The following is a 13,813-nucleotide window of genomic DNA, read 5'->3' on the forward strand; positions in this document are numbered from 1 at the left end:
TGGATGCAGGACTGCAGGGGGGGTCTCCCCAAAGCTCATCAGAGGGGGAGAATCCCTTCCCTCGAGCTGCTGCTCATGCTGAAATGGTGTTGAGCTAGCCAGGGGGCTGCCTAAAGGGCACCAGTGATGGTGGATTTACAGTGGGAAGGTCAAAATTTATCCCAGAATAAGCTGTGTAAATATCTGTCCAGGTTTAGGAGAACTGTCTTGTTTTCAGTAGATAATGACTGAACGAACAAAGGCCGAAGGGCCCCAGAGGAGGAGGAGAACATCCTCAGACCAAGGACATAAATCTTATCAGCAAGAAGTTGGCAATGAAACTGAAGTTTAAGGTATCCTGGAGAGGACTGCCTTCGTTATAATGCTAAATATCACACCCCCTTGAGGTAAGAGACCCTTCCTCATGGAACACGTGTAGTAAAATAAGCCCAATACTGTGTCTTTAAACAGAGAATATAGGAGCCAGTGATTGTAGATTACTGCTCCATCACTGTAACTGGGAGTGTGCTACCTTATAAATTTGGTGTATAAATCTAACGAAGAAGCCAGCATTGTGCTTGATTTGTGGAAAGGCACCACCGAGCAACCTGTGCAGAATAAATAATGTCTCCTCTCTAAACAGGCTTAAAGCATGTTGAGAGTTCTCTTTCAAACAGGCAACACCATTGCACTGCAAAGGATGTGGCTGTGAATTACACTGGTGGTCCCTCCAGCCACCAAAGTCGGTGGACTGGTGTTTAAGTACTGTATGCACAGAGAGCAGCCTCCCGGGTCAAGGCTGTGAGCATTATGTGTTACAAAACCCACCCAAAACCACACAGCAGAATCAAGGAGTTTATTGATTTCACACAAAAGCACAGATCGTGAGAAAGAAAAGGCTAATTTAGAGCATGACGTGCTATGAATGAGTGCTGTGAGTATTAGTAAGTGGCTGCGGAGTGCGTTTGCTGGCAGCTGTATATTCACTTAACCATCTTGGCACCAGCTTCAGCAAAAGGTAGTTAGTGCTCGTGGTTGGGCACATGGTAGCCAAGGTGGCTCCCAAAAGGGAACTGGGAAAAGAAGGCTCTGGCCATTTCATCGATCCTGTTGTAGGCTCCCAGGTTCCGGAAGTACTCCACATAGGACCAGAAATCGCTGGACGAGAAGGGCCAGTACAGCAAGGCTGCCGATTCCTGGTAGGGATCTTGGAGAACAACAAAAACCACTGCACATTAGTGAAATACAAAGCATTTATGTTGAAAGCTTGGGACTGGGAGCCAACATGGTTTGGGGTTGTGAGTTCCCTTGGGGCTTGTAGGCTCCTTGTGGGCTCCTCTGGCAGGAGAGAGGAGGGCACAGGCTTTGACCCACTCTCTGCTCTGGTTGCACCAGGAATAGCGGAGTGGGACAACATGGAGAGCAGGGATAAAGGGGCACTACCAGCATATGGGGCAATTCAAGACTTCATCGAGCTGCTTGAATTTCTAGAAGGCTGCTGGTTATTTAAAAGCAAGGAGCAATTGCAATTGAAAGCCATTTTTCCTCATTCCACACCATTTTCTCTGCCCAGTATAAAAATACATGGAATAAGGCACCATCACATACACACACACAGAGAGCAGCCACCCGCTCTGCCTGCAAGTTCCTGGCAGCGGAGCCATGGGAAGGGGCCATGCAGTTTCTCCCCTGCCATCTCAGCACAAAGGCAGGGGAGTACAGCACCAGCTGGGGGGGCAGGATCCTCCCCAGGCTCCCAGGAAGTAGGTCCATGCTGCCCTGACATTGCAGAGTTGTGCTTCTCAGCAGGCCATAGGCAACAGGGTAAGGAAACAGAGAGGAAAGGCATTGCCACTGGGAAGACAGCTGCTGCCTTTGTGCTTTCCTGCTCCAGGAAATGTGAAATACTTATTAAACAAGATTTCAAATTCAGCAGAACACAAAAGCGATTCTGAAAACGCAGGAGCTGACCACTGGTTAGCCCAAATCTGGCCAAACACAGGCACATGTAAAATGTAAACACTAGCTGAGACCACAGCTACGAATGTCTCTGTGCAGCAAAGTTAAAGCCAGTATTTTGATTCGATTTAAAGCTCATTTAAATAAGCAGGAGGCATTCCACTCACCAGGCTCAGCTTGGGACCAGGGTCTTTAGTGGGAATTAAAAGCCTTCAGCAATCTTACTGTCAGACCTTAATTTTAGGAAGTTTGCAGCATGCAGGCACAGATGGCATATAACAAATCAAATGAACCAGCCAAATACTGTCTGTAGAGGAGAATTCACTGTTTATACCAGCTGACCTTAGATTCACTTTGCAGTCAGCTGCTTGGCCCAGTGTGAAAGAAAGCCATAATTGTTGCTAATGAGAGCAACAGGATGCTGCCTGAACAAGGTTTTATTTTTAGATTGACACACACTCTTCTGACTGAGAGGTTACTGCAGAAATATTTGCTGTGCACAAATGTGGCAGCACCCTTAAACTTGTGAGAATACAGATGATGCATTCAGAAAGTTCATAGGGAGATATAATGGAGCATAGGGAACAACGTTTTGAATTCAGAGTAATCACATTAGGCCTTATTCCATATATATATTTCTACTTTCCATAACTGTTACAATTGTCTCTCTGCGAATTTGTATCTGTGCACTCGGGATGCTGCTGGCCATCCTGCTGGTAACTGAGATGAACATCAGCAACAGCAGTGCCTGGTTACTGCAGATACTTCTATGTAACTCCTTTAGCATAAAGAATTCTGCCTGAAAACACCAGAGAGAGGGTTGAACTGCCATAATTATCAGAAAGCCAGTGGAAACATCATTAGGATGCTGAGCATTTTTGTAATCAAAGGCAAACACTAATCCAAATGGACTAATCACACAAAGTGATGCGAACCATGGGGCAGCTGTGCTAGTGGATTTATTCCAACATTTCTTTAATTGGATTTGTGGCAATTTGTAGATTTTAAGGATTTTGTCGTGGAAGTCATTATTTCTTGCCAATGACCAGACACACATATAGTATTACTGGTCAGGACAGACAAAATTATCAGATGTCTAATACATTTATAAGTCCGGGGCTTTCCAGTTGTGATTTTGTACAACAGAATTAGTGAGCTGACCGTAATACCCCTGCTTGTTTTAAATCTGCAAGTATATTAGGTCTAATATTAGGCATTAATATGTCAGCTTTTCATAAGTTCTGAAGAAATTTCTAAGAACTCACTCTTCTTTCTCCACCAGAACTAGATGAAAGCACCTCCACAGCCCACTGAGGTTAGTAAAGTTCCTGCCAAAATTGCTGCTGGAGATCAGGTCTGGGAGTTACAAATGACTCTCCTAATTGTTAGTGGTACAAAGGAAGGAATAACACATTAAGAATTACCATCTCCATTCTGGATTGATCGGGCATCTGTAAATAAAGAAGAGCCTCATCAGTACCAGCTCGTGCACAGAAGGACTTGCTGTAAATAAAAGCTTTGCTGTGTAGACAGACGCTCACAGGTTCTTCAATGCACACCCAGGACCCCCTCTATAGCCAAACTTCTTTTGTTTCCTCAACAGCTGAATAAAGAATTCCCCATTTGCAGTCACTCAGTGCTGCAAAAGAAATACTCTTAACTAACAGCCAGAGCAGCTGGGATTAATACACAATCTGTATCTGATACTAAGCAGAAGATCCTGTATTAGTAACAAAATGTTTCTGTCTGCTTGAAAAAGTTAATGAGAATCAATTCAGCAGTAGTCTTACCTGTGAGCATGTTCATCAGCATACAGAAGAGAAATAAGCCCATAAGTGTCATCTTTCCTGCAAGATATTGCTTGTGTTTCCAAAAAGTAATCTGAACACCTGAGGATTACTACAAGAGATTAGTAATTATGCAAAGTCTATTATTTCTTCTTTAATTAGAAGAATATGTTCCAGAATAGATCCTAAGTATTAATTTAGGCATAACGAGATCCAATTACATTTCCATGCTGTTTCTGAACCACAACAGAGAGTATTAAAAGAACCACAGTCCTGAAGTATGTACCGGTATTTTATTATTAGGTGGCATAAATTCAAAAAGCTTCTCTGAACTGACATGAAATTAAGTGTCTTTGGAAATGTTTTATTTTGTGGTTAATTTAATTTCACTCTAGAAATTACCTCTCTCTCTCTCCTCCTTTCTTCTTCTTGCAGTAGTAACTGTCTGTAGCTCCGAGTCATCTACAAACTCCAAAAGGATTTCTATTGCTGTAAAAAAGCAGCACTGTTTAAGGGAGGGTGGGGGGAAAGGAGAGAAACGTCACCAAATTGCTACACCAATCTGATGTTGTCTCCTTCAGGTAGAGGGATTTTAACTGCTCGTATTTGTATTATATTTCGGCACCGTCCATGGGAGAGACAGTGAGCAGTTTGAGAGGAAATCAGTATCAACTTTGGCAATAATACTTTCACGTTTTGAAGACAGAGGGAGAAAATGCAGAAGCAATTTCGGTGATTATTACCTTTGCTGACCTCCTGGTTGTATGTCTTTCTGCCCCTCTAGAAAAATAGATTTTAAGAAATGTTATTTGAGTAAATTGCTAAGAGGTTATTGAGTTCCCTCTCCAGCTGAGTTACAAAACCCACAAACACTTGACACTGATAGATGTTTTTACTTGAGATCCTTAAAACCTAGATCTTAAAGCGTGCATAGGCACCAAATGCCGACTGAAATCAATTGGCTTACATTAGGCAAAGAAGTAGGTCCCCAGTGACCACAGCCATGCTGATGGTGCAGGTACTGCAGCCTTCAAAGAGGGTCGATAAGGTACATTGAAGTGCATTTTCACATTATACTGATTTCCTCAGAAGGCAGTTTGAGTTCAGGTGTGTGCAGGTTGCTGAACGGATCCAGCACTTTGAGAAGCCTGGAGGGGAGACACTGGAGAATATTCAATCAATGTGTGTATCTTGATTGATTTTCTTTCAGTACAAAACTCCTGATTGCAGCAGGGGTGGCCAGGGACTAAGGTGGAGCATCAAGTGCTCTGCAACTCATGAGGAGATGTGGGATTTCTACCCTCTGAGAAGATGTGGCATTCAGCTCATGTTTCCAAACCTGGCAACAGTTTCCAGATGGCTCCACTCTGGAAACGAACTGCCAGTGTGGAGATCACTGCTCACGTTCACGCTGCCATGATCTGATCATATGGTTGCTGATGTGATCTGCTGTCTCTCAGCTGGGAGTCTTCAGTTGCCTTTATAGTCTACAAAATTGTTTATCTATCTCAATTCTAGATACCTGCATTTCCCAGCTGTGTCCTGACATTGGTGCCTTTGCTCTACCACATCCACCAGTCTGCCACAGGAGTATCACACAGGGAAGGTCCTCGTAGTCATGCAAAATCCTGGAGCAGAGAGACCCAGGTGAGTGGCCTTGCAGGAGGCCCCAGCTTTGCTGGAGTTTATTCCTATCTACATGCTGAGTTAGACAGCCCTGCCAAGAATTAATTAAAGATGTTCTGAGCAAGGGATAAAAAGAGGGCTTTGTAGCGCACCAAGCTGTGCCAACTCTTGCGGCAGCTGAAAAGAAAAATATTATGACAGCAGAACTGATTCCATCTTTGTTCAAATCCAGGTTGGACACAGGCACTTGGAGCAACCTGGTCTAGTAGAAGATGGTCTAGTGGCAGGGGGTGGGAACTGAATGAGCTTTAAGGTCCCTTCCAAACCAAACCATTCTGTGATTCTATGAAAGGCTTTAATACTCCTATTTAATATTTCCTAGGCCTGCAGGAGGGGTCCTTACATCAGCCACCTCTGCCCCATTTGCCTGGGTTATGGCACTTGCTTGGTGGAGCCCTGTGGTGCAGCCATTCAAAGCCAAACTGCACTTCCCCTTTCACTGCCCAATCAGTATATCCTGTTCAAGTAAAGTATGAGAAGCACTGACACATGCTAACACACACACACAGGTCATTAGCTGTAACTAAATAGATAGCATAAAGCTACTTCTCTGCACATCCATCATTAGCTTTTTGTTTTGGCAGTAGGTCAAGGAAATTTCTAAGTGGGAGGTGAGACAACACATTTTGGGTCACAACAAAGGAGAATAGTAACATTCCTGACAGAGCCACATCCTGCAGCTCTCCCCTCAGGGAATTAACAGTGCTGCGGGATGATGATAAAGTCACAGAGGTTATCAGGTTCAAGGGCACTCGGGTGTTCTGCTGCAACACTGGATGGTCTTAGGAGGATTCCTGTAACTACTGAGGATCACACTGACATACACCTTTACACCTACCTCCTTTATGGTTTCTTATTCTGTCTTCTGAAGCTTGGAGTTACCACCTTCCAGAGCTAGCAGGATCACAGATCTGACATTGTGTGACTGTCTTTTAACTACTACAGGCTTTTCATTTAACTCATATCTAAGTCTTTCATTTGATAGTGCACTGATTTGAGATGGAAATATATTCTCAGAGTTCCCATGCTAAAGGAGGTCTAGGAAATTACAGAAAGAGGATGAGAATTAGCACTTGAAACAGTTGCATCAGGAGATACAGCCAAGAGATACAGTTGTTTTAAATGCTAATTTTAATCCCTTTTCTATCAAGGCTCCTGTTGCTGTACATGACTACTTCTCCTCTAGGTCTCTTTGTTTTAAATCCAGCATTGAACTAGAGAAGAACTGGTGAGTTCTCATCAGTTGCTTGAAGGACTATGCATGGTGGGCTCAGTGTGCCAAACAGAGCACTGCATCTTCTGGGACCAACCAGAAAGCACACTATGTACTTGGCAGCATTTGTATTATACTGCAAGCATGTTCATGCTATCTCCTCCTTTCTTTTTGCTCTAAGACTCTTTTCCTTTTCTCAGAGGGCAGTTGAAGTAACAGCAGTGGATGCCCAGCACAAGTGCTGGTATGGATCAATTAACAGAGCCCTCCACTAATAGTTGCTGCCCTGTAGGCTTCTTCACTACTGAGCAGTAGTTGGAGATGCCATGGTGCCCACAAATGCATACCTGGCACAGCAGCAACCACCTTTCAGTAGATACTATAGCAGTTAACAGGGCAGCTGCTGAAAGAGTCTGATGTTTTAATTTCTACTCATTTTTGAGAGAAACTCAATGTTTTACTCTCTTCAGAAAGGCTCAAAGTTCAAAACACTTATTTTTCCTGGCAGCAAGTTCTTCAGACACCTCATTCTAACATTTGCATGAAGTTTTTTAGATAAGGCATAAAACCTTTGCTACATTATAGAAGGGGTTGATGGTAATGAGCTTATCCCACCCAGCGTGGCTCAGGAGGATCCAGTGAATACACACTTTTTGTAGATGGCTCTCAAAGCCAGAAAAATCCCACATACATCAGTCAGAGACGGAAATCAATCAGAGCATAGAGGACATTCCCTTGGGAACAGGGGAATGCAGTTCGGGCAGCGCAGTTGTTTGTGGGACTTGCTCCCTGATGGGGAACAGCCTTGGAGCTGCCAGCCCTGAGAGCCTGCCTTCAGGTGGGCCCATTGGTAATGGGTTGCTTTACACAGAGCCAGACCCTGTGGAGCAATTCAGCACTCCTTGTTCTTTAACTAGAGACAAAGATAAAGGGATATGAAAAAGCAACTTTAGGGATGCCTTTGTTTTCTCAATAGCTACATTAGACTGGTATTACATGTGAAAAAAATTCTATAATCCTCCAGGCACTGAAAAAAAGCCCCTGGACGTTGTTTTAAAGAAGCAGAATATTTCCTATTTAATCAATAGGCAAAAGCACATGCATACAGAGCTCTGTAAGAACTTACTAAAAAGCTAAATGGCACTTACAGCTGCATCTGAAGTGCTTTGCCCTTGGGTTGAGCAGGCAAAACATTCTCTGTAGGGCCACAACACCCCTGCACATCAGAGAAAACAAAACCCAGCAGTGATATAGATAGACCATCCCTGGGAAGCATAAATATTTGATTATTTCCTCTAGCAATTTGGTCCAAGTAATACAGATCAAAAGGAGATTCCTGTGACTGGAGTATGCTTTGCTCAGACAGGTGTGAATTGCCCTAGATCTTTCTGACATTCACAGCTTCATTTTCTTTCCTTTGAGCTCTGCTTCTCTTTTTATGTATACAGAAGCTCTAAAATCTTCTGATGATGCTGGGTTACCCAGGATAGTAAAGCCAAGGGCAGAGGAGGAATCAGGTGAGGACCTCACAGTACCAAGCAGCTGAATAACAAAACGTCCAGTAAAAGTAAATGTAAAGTGAGGTATCTGGATAAATATTCCCAACTTGAAAGGCCCATGATATCTGACCATTTCCACTCAGAAGCTAGATTTGGAGCTACAACAGATAGTTCTGGTAAAATGTTGCTCAATGCTCAGACAAAAGGGAAAATTGGATAGTATGAGAGGAAAAAGCCCACAAGGCATGGTTATGCCATCATGCTACATTTGCTCCCATTTTGAAGACATCATGCATTTTTTGTTTCATCATCACAGAGAGACAAGTTAGAACAAGTAAAGACACAAAGCAGGTGAGAGGGGCTCACAGTCAAGGGCTGGCTATAGCAGGCTGGGACTCTACCAGCCAGCAAAGGGATGAGAAATATCTTGTTCAAAACAAAGGGCTGTGGGTTTTGGTACAGTTAAGCTGTGGCATGTTTTGTCATAATGTATTACCAACTACTCAGCGTCCTGGCTGAGGGTGTCTGAGCCTGGCCTGGGAGCAGGGCATGACCAAGAGCACTGCACTTTGCTCTTTGTTTTCTTGTCCTCAGCCATCCCTCGCTGCTGGGCCAGGTGAGCTCCCAGGCTGACCCTGTGCTTCTTACAATTTGTTTTAGTGAAATATTGCATATTTCCAGTTCTTGTGAACAGACATTTTTTGTGCCAGCAGCTGGCTTGATCATCCTGATTATAGTAGCCCCTGGAAGCACCTGAAGAGAGACAAAGCAGATGGATTTGGATAGTTACAAAACAATTAACTGTAGTGCAGTTAGAGATAGCCAAGTAAAAATGAACCACTTCCACATGTATTGGAGCTAGCTGCCAAGGTGAAGGTCAGTTACAAACCATAGAGTTAAGGAGTAGCACTACACTTAAATAAATCAGACTTGAGAGCAAACAAGAAAGTATCTGTCCACATTTATTTCAACTTACTTGTAACCTTCCTTCAGATAGAGGTTAACTTGTAGATGCAAATGAGTTTCCAGGTGTTCACAGACAGCAGGCAGTGAAACCAAGGGGACAGTTTCACCAGCAGGAGGACTAGTGTATCTACGCTGCCACCAGAGTGGGGTAGAATTTGCTAATGGTTTCAGACTATTCTTGCAATAGGCAAAATGGAATATTAGATCCAACAAGTCCACTTGGTTGCCTCCATCTCATTTCCTCAGGCGATAAGGCTGGCAATGCCTATTAGGCACCACAGAAGGTGCATTGCAGTGAGGAGTGTTTGCTGTCAAGCAGTTCTGCTGCAGGGACGATGAGATGCAGTGCCTGCAGGACTTAATTCCTTCCTTCCTGCACCCACATTAGGCCTATATTTGTTTCCAAGGCACCTTTTTTGATAAATTGGTGTGTTCTTTGCTTTAGTCATGCTCAGCTATTCAGCACAGCCACAGATGACTCTGAACTTAGCAGTGAAACTGACACACTGGTCACTAATCCCTTTCACAGCTCTCGAGAGGATATATTTTTCCCATTGCCATTGTGGTTAGATGTATCATAGGAATAACCTCCACTATTTTGAAATATACTCACAATAAATTGCTTTTTAGTTTGATTGAATGCGCCAGCTACACTTAAGCTGTTAAAGCCATCAGCAGCTGTTTATTGTTTTCATTTCAAAGATGTTTCTTTAAATAAAGGTGCATTAAATGTTTTGTTACCAAACAATGTTAAGATGTTAGTAGGAGGAAAAGAAGCAGAATTCTTCTTCCCTTTGATACATGCTCCCAGGCTTCTTCAATATCACCAGAGTTATACCTGCCCACAAACAGCTCTGCCCTATGGACAATAAAAATTGATTAACCAAGATTAAGAGATGGGGCTTGATTACAAAAAATCCATCAAGGAAAGCTGAGCAAGTTGCTAGTATATTTGGTACCAGCAATCAATGAGACTGTATTGGGGGCTGTATCATTGTAGCAGTTGCCACATCAAAAGCCATATCTAAAGGGAACAAGCACGGCACAGCACACTGGCTACCCTGCACAGTGCCCTGGCTAATGCCCAGAAGCAAGGCATTAGCCCAGGGAGACCATCCAGCATAGTTTCAGCTGCAAAGGCCGATGTGTACATTTGAAAGAGACTTCTACCAAGGAGGCAGGTTCTATCAAGTTCAATCTATTGATCTGGATGGTATGACAGAAGAGTGCAGTCACCCTGTGTGCTCACTGCTGGAGATGCTGCTCAGTACTGCAAGCATCCACATCTCCCCTCCCCTCAGCCTTTTAGCATTTGGTGAAACAAGATCAGTTTTTAAAGGTTTGAGAAGTGCATTAATGCACTGGGGAGGAGCTGCCTGCCAGCATAGGAAGCAGTTGCACCAGCGGGGACAGTGCCTCTTGTGCTGCTCCAGGACAAGGCTCAGACATTTGTGTTCTCTGTGTTCTTCTCAGTCCTCCAAGAGAGGGAACAAAGTCTTCAGTGAAGGCTGTAAGTAGGACCTGGAGGTTACCACTGCTTTGAACAGTCGCCCTGCCTGGTCAGTGGGAGGAAAAACCTCAAGACCTGCAAGAGTCCCAGCTTGACTCAGCTGCATGTAACCTTCTCTCCTTGGGCCAGCCAGCACCATGGGTACCACAAATACCAGGCTGCCATTGCTGCAGCTTTGTACACACTGCCATAGGAGAGCTGGGCTCTAACTCACCTTCAAGTGCCATTGTAGCTGGAGACTTGTACTCTGCTGTGCACTGAGGAATATACCTGAAGGGCACAGACGTAGAGTCATAAATGTGACCACAGAGCTGTGGCCATCATTTCTCTTTGCAAACACATAATTCACCACAGCCCATCTGTGCCAGTCCCATGGAAAGGATAACATGGCTGTGTATCCCCAGCTGAGGAGCAGAGGGGATTCAGGAACACTCTTGTCTCCTGTGTCCTGTGTTCCCTCAAGGTTATCAAAGCAGCCAAGGAGAGTCACATGCCTGTTAGGAAAGAATGATTTTGTTTATCAGTCTTACAAAGGTTTGCTGTTTTAAAGACTGAAAGGGTGAGGGCTATCAGTCACCATCCCAACGTGAGACAGCAGTTACCTTCTGTCCCAGTTTTTCTGGATAACAGTGACTAGTGCTAATATTGTGGTTGGAGGGGAAGAACAAACCCTGAACAGCTCTAGGAGCTTATAAATTGTAGTGACACAGGTAGCTACTGCCTTACACATTGGAGGCAGAGCTTAGCCTCATAGCTTCCCTATTTTAAGGCATTATTTACTCTGACCAGGCATTTAGCCTTCTAAGCAGCCTTACCAAGTTGTAGAAGCTACTTAGCAGGGAAGAGTTATTAGAGGTTTAAAGTTCTGGCTTGGAGTGATGTGCTAAACTCCAGTGAGGCTGAACAAGACAGCCTAGCACAAAAAGTGACCAAATTAAATAAATTAAAACAGCTTTGTTGGTCTCAACACTCTTGAAATCCCTTGATGCTTACAGGTAAACACAGGGAAAGCCATTCTTGTCCGCAGCATTTACTGCTATGTAGTTCGTGTGATGATCATGCTTTGCAGCCCATGTTTGGCACATCACTTTGCAGTCAGTTTGTAACTGAACATGACTGACAGTCCAGACTACTACATGACTCAGTATTCATTTTAACGCCACTTTTTGCCAGTACTGACTAAAGTTAAGACACATGCATCTGCAAGGCTCTACCTTGCTTTACCAAAGCTTTACCAGAGCCCTAATACAGAAGTTAATGCGGATTGAGTCGCTCTGCATGAACGAAATGAAGTAGGAAGCGATGCAGTCGCTAGAGCTGTTTACCGCCAGGGCCCAGCCCAGCTCGGGGCTCCGGCTCCCTCTGCTGTCCACAGCCCGGGGAGACCTGCTTTGGATTTGCTCACGCTTGCAGGTACTCGGGCTTCTTTTGGATTTGGCATTTCGGTAGTCACTCACTTCAGTTTTTTCCTAACTGTACTCAAATTAAGCTACATTAGGAAATCAACAGAGAGCAGGACCAAAATCATAGGATCACAGACTGGTTTGGGTTGGAAGGGACCTTAAAGCTCATCCAGTTCCAACCCCCTGCCATGGGCAGGGACACCTTCCACTAGAGCAGGTTGCTCCAAGCCCCTGTGTCCAACCTGGCCTTGAACACTTCCAGGGATGGGGCAGCCACAGCTTCTCTGGGCACCCTGTGCCAGCGCCTCAGCACCCTCACAGGGAAGAACTTCTGCCTAATGTATAATCTCAATCTCCCTTCTGTCAGGTTAAAGCCATTCCCCCTTGTCCTGTCACTACAGGCCCTTGTCAAAAGCTCCTCTCCAGGTTTCTCGTAGCCCCTTTTAGGCACCGGGAGCTGCTCTAAGGTGTCCCCGGAACCTTCTCTTCTCCAGGCTGAACAAGCCCAGCTCTTTCAGCCTGTCTCCAGAGCAGAGGTGCTCCAGTGCAAACATTTGCCTCTTTGATACAGCACTGCCTTTTCCTGAAGACTTCAAGATGCTCTAGAGTTATGAGGCCTCAGCCTACGAGGTGCTGCCTCCTTTGACCTTGCTGCAGCACAGCACTTAGGCTCATGCTTAACTTTAAACCTCGGGGCTTGGCAAAACTGGTGAGAGACATACTTCAAGTGCTCTGCTGGATTGGGGCCAGAGGGCGCAGTGTGTTGTGAGGATGGGCTGTAATTAATTCAGGCTCACAATGCCACTTTAAGGTACACATTGCTGTGAGAGCTGCTCCAAACGTGGAAATGCCATCCCAAGGGAAATTCTGTTATTTCAATGTTTTTTGTGAAGGGCAAAGTAAATGCATGAATGTGGGCTTTAAATAAGACAAAAGCCTTGTTTAAAGCTATGAAATAGGAATGATTTAAATGTGCTCCCCCTCCTCCCTGTCCCATGCCACCTTCTCTTTGTCTGTGACAAAAGGTTAAGAAGAAATAATGGTGGTTTTTACAATGGAAATAAACTGGGTGTATGTAAAATCTGTGACCATCCCTAGCTGTTCTGAAGCAGTAAGAGTAAACTAAGATTTCATCAATATAACTTCCCTTCCAGGCCCTCTGTTTGCATCACAGGGAGCTTAGAGGGTGATTTATGGAAAATAAAGAGGAAAAAAGACGTCCTTGCTAAAAGCAGGTGAGACCTTTCTGAAAGCACACGGGTGTGTAAGGCAGATAGCAGAGAGGGGGAATGCCCAGGCTTACAGATGCAGGGGTGAGCCAGCTGCCACAACTGGGAGAGAAGGCAACCAGCACATCTGGCAATGAGAGTCTTCCCATTGCGGTGTGTCCATAAATCCTTGTTTCTTCCGGAAACAACACCACAACCTAGGCAGAAGTTGTGTGGAGCACTTAGCTCTAGGTAACAGGGCAGCCAGCAGCTATGTCTGATAGCCCTGCAGAGAAAGTAAGTTAAACACATTTTCACCTGCCTTATTGACCAGGGATGGGATAAGTTGGATGTTTTAATTTAATAAAATTTAAAAAATTAATAAAATAAATTTAATACACATGCTTTAATGTCTACTGAATCATGGCTTCTGCCAGGATTTAAACCAGACATGACTGAAGTCTTTAGATTTCCACTGCCTTCCCCCTGTGTGACATCAGGTAACTTATCTGGATGATTGGTTTTAAGCCTTCCAACAGCTCCATTCATTTCAGTTGGATGGCTCCTGCGTGCCAGCTCTTTGCAGTCAGCTGTGCCAAGTTT

The 13,813-nt window shown here is 44.4% G+C and overlaps 1 protein-coding gene across 1 annotated transcript; it reads right to left on the bottom strand.

Annotated features, from left to right (window-relative positions):
- Window positions 1-1,001: 1,001 nt before the first annotated feature.
- OTOS (otospiralin) lies at window positions 1,002-3,780 on the bottom strand. Its single transcript, XM_010014241.1, has 3 exons — window positions 3,729-3,780; window positions 3,363-3,389; window positions 1,002-1,186 (listed from the first exon to the last, which is right to left on the bottom strand). The coding sequence occupies exons 1-3, from the start codon at window positions 3,778-3,780 to the stop codon at window positions 1,002-1,004; spliced, it is 264 nt and encodes an 87-aa protein (XP_010012543.1).
- Between the last annotated feature and the right edge of the window lie 10,033 nt (window positions 3,781-13,813).

The sequence above is a fragment of the Nestor notabilis genome, unplaced genomic scaffold (assembly GCF_000696875.1).
Source record: "Nestor notabilis isolate BGI_N333 unplaced genomic scaffold, ASM69687v1 scaffold9345, whole genome shotgun sequence".
Classification (NCBI taxonomy): domain Eukaryota; kingdom Metazoa; phylum Chordata; class Aves; order Psittaciformes; family Psittacidae; genus Nestor; species Nestor notabilis.

Excerpts from the sequence above, each read along its gene's own strand:
- OTOS (XM_010014241.1), bottom strand. The coding sequence starts at position 3,780 with ATGACACTTATGGGCTTATTTCTCTTCTGTATGCTGATGAACATGCTC. Across the intron at positions 3,390-3,728 it reads GCTGATGAACATGCTCACAG|ATGCCCGATCAATCCAGAAT; the intron begins GTAAGACTACTG and ends CTTTATTTACAG. Across the intron at positions 1,187-3,362 it reads ATCAATCCAGAATGGAGATG|ATCCCTACCAGGAATCGGCA; the intron begins GTAATTCTTAAT and ends TTGTTCTCCAAG.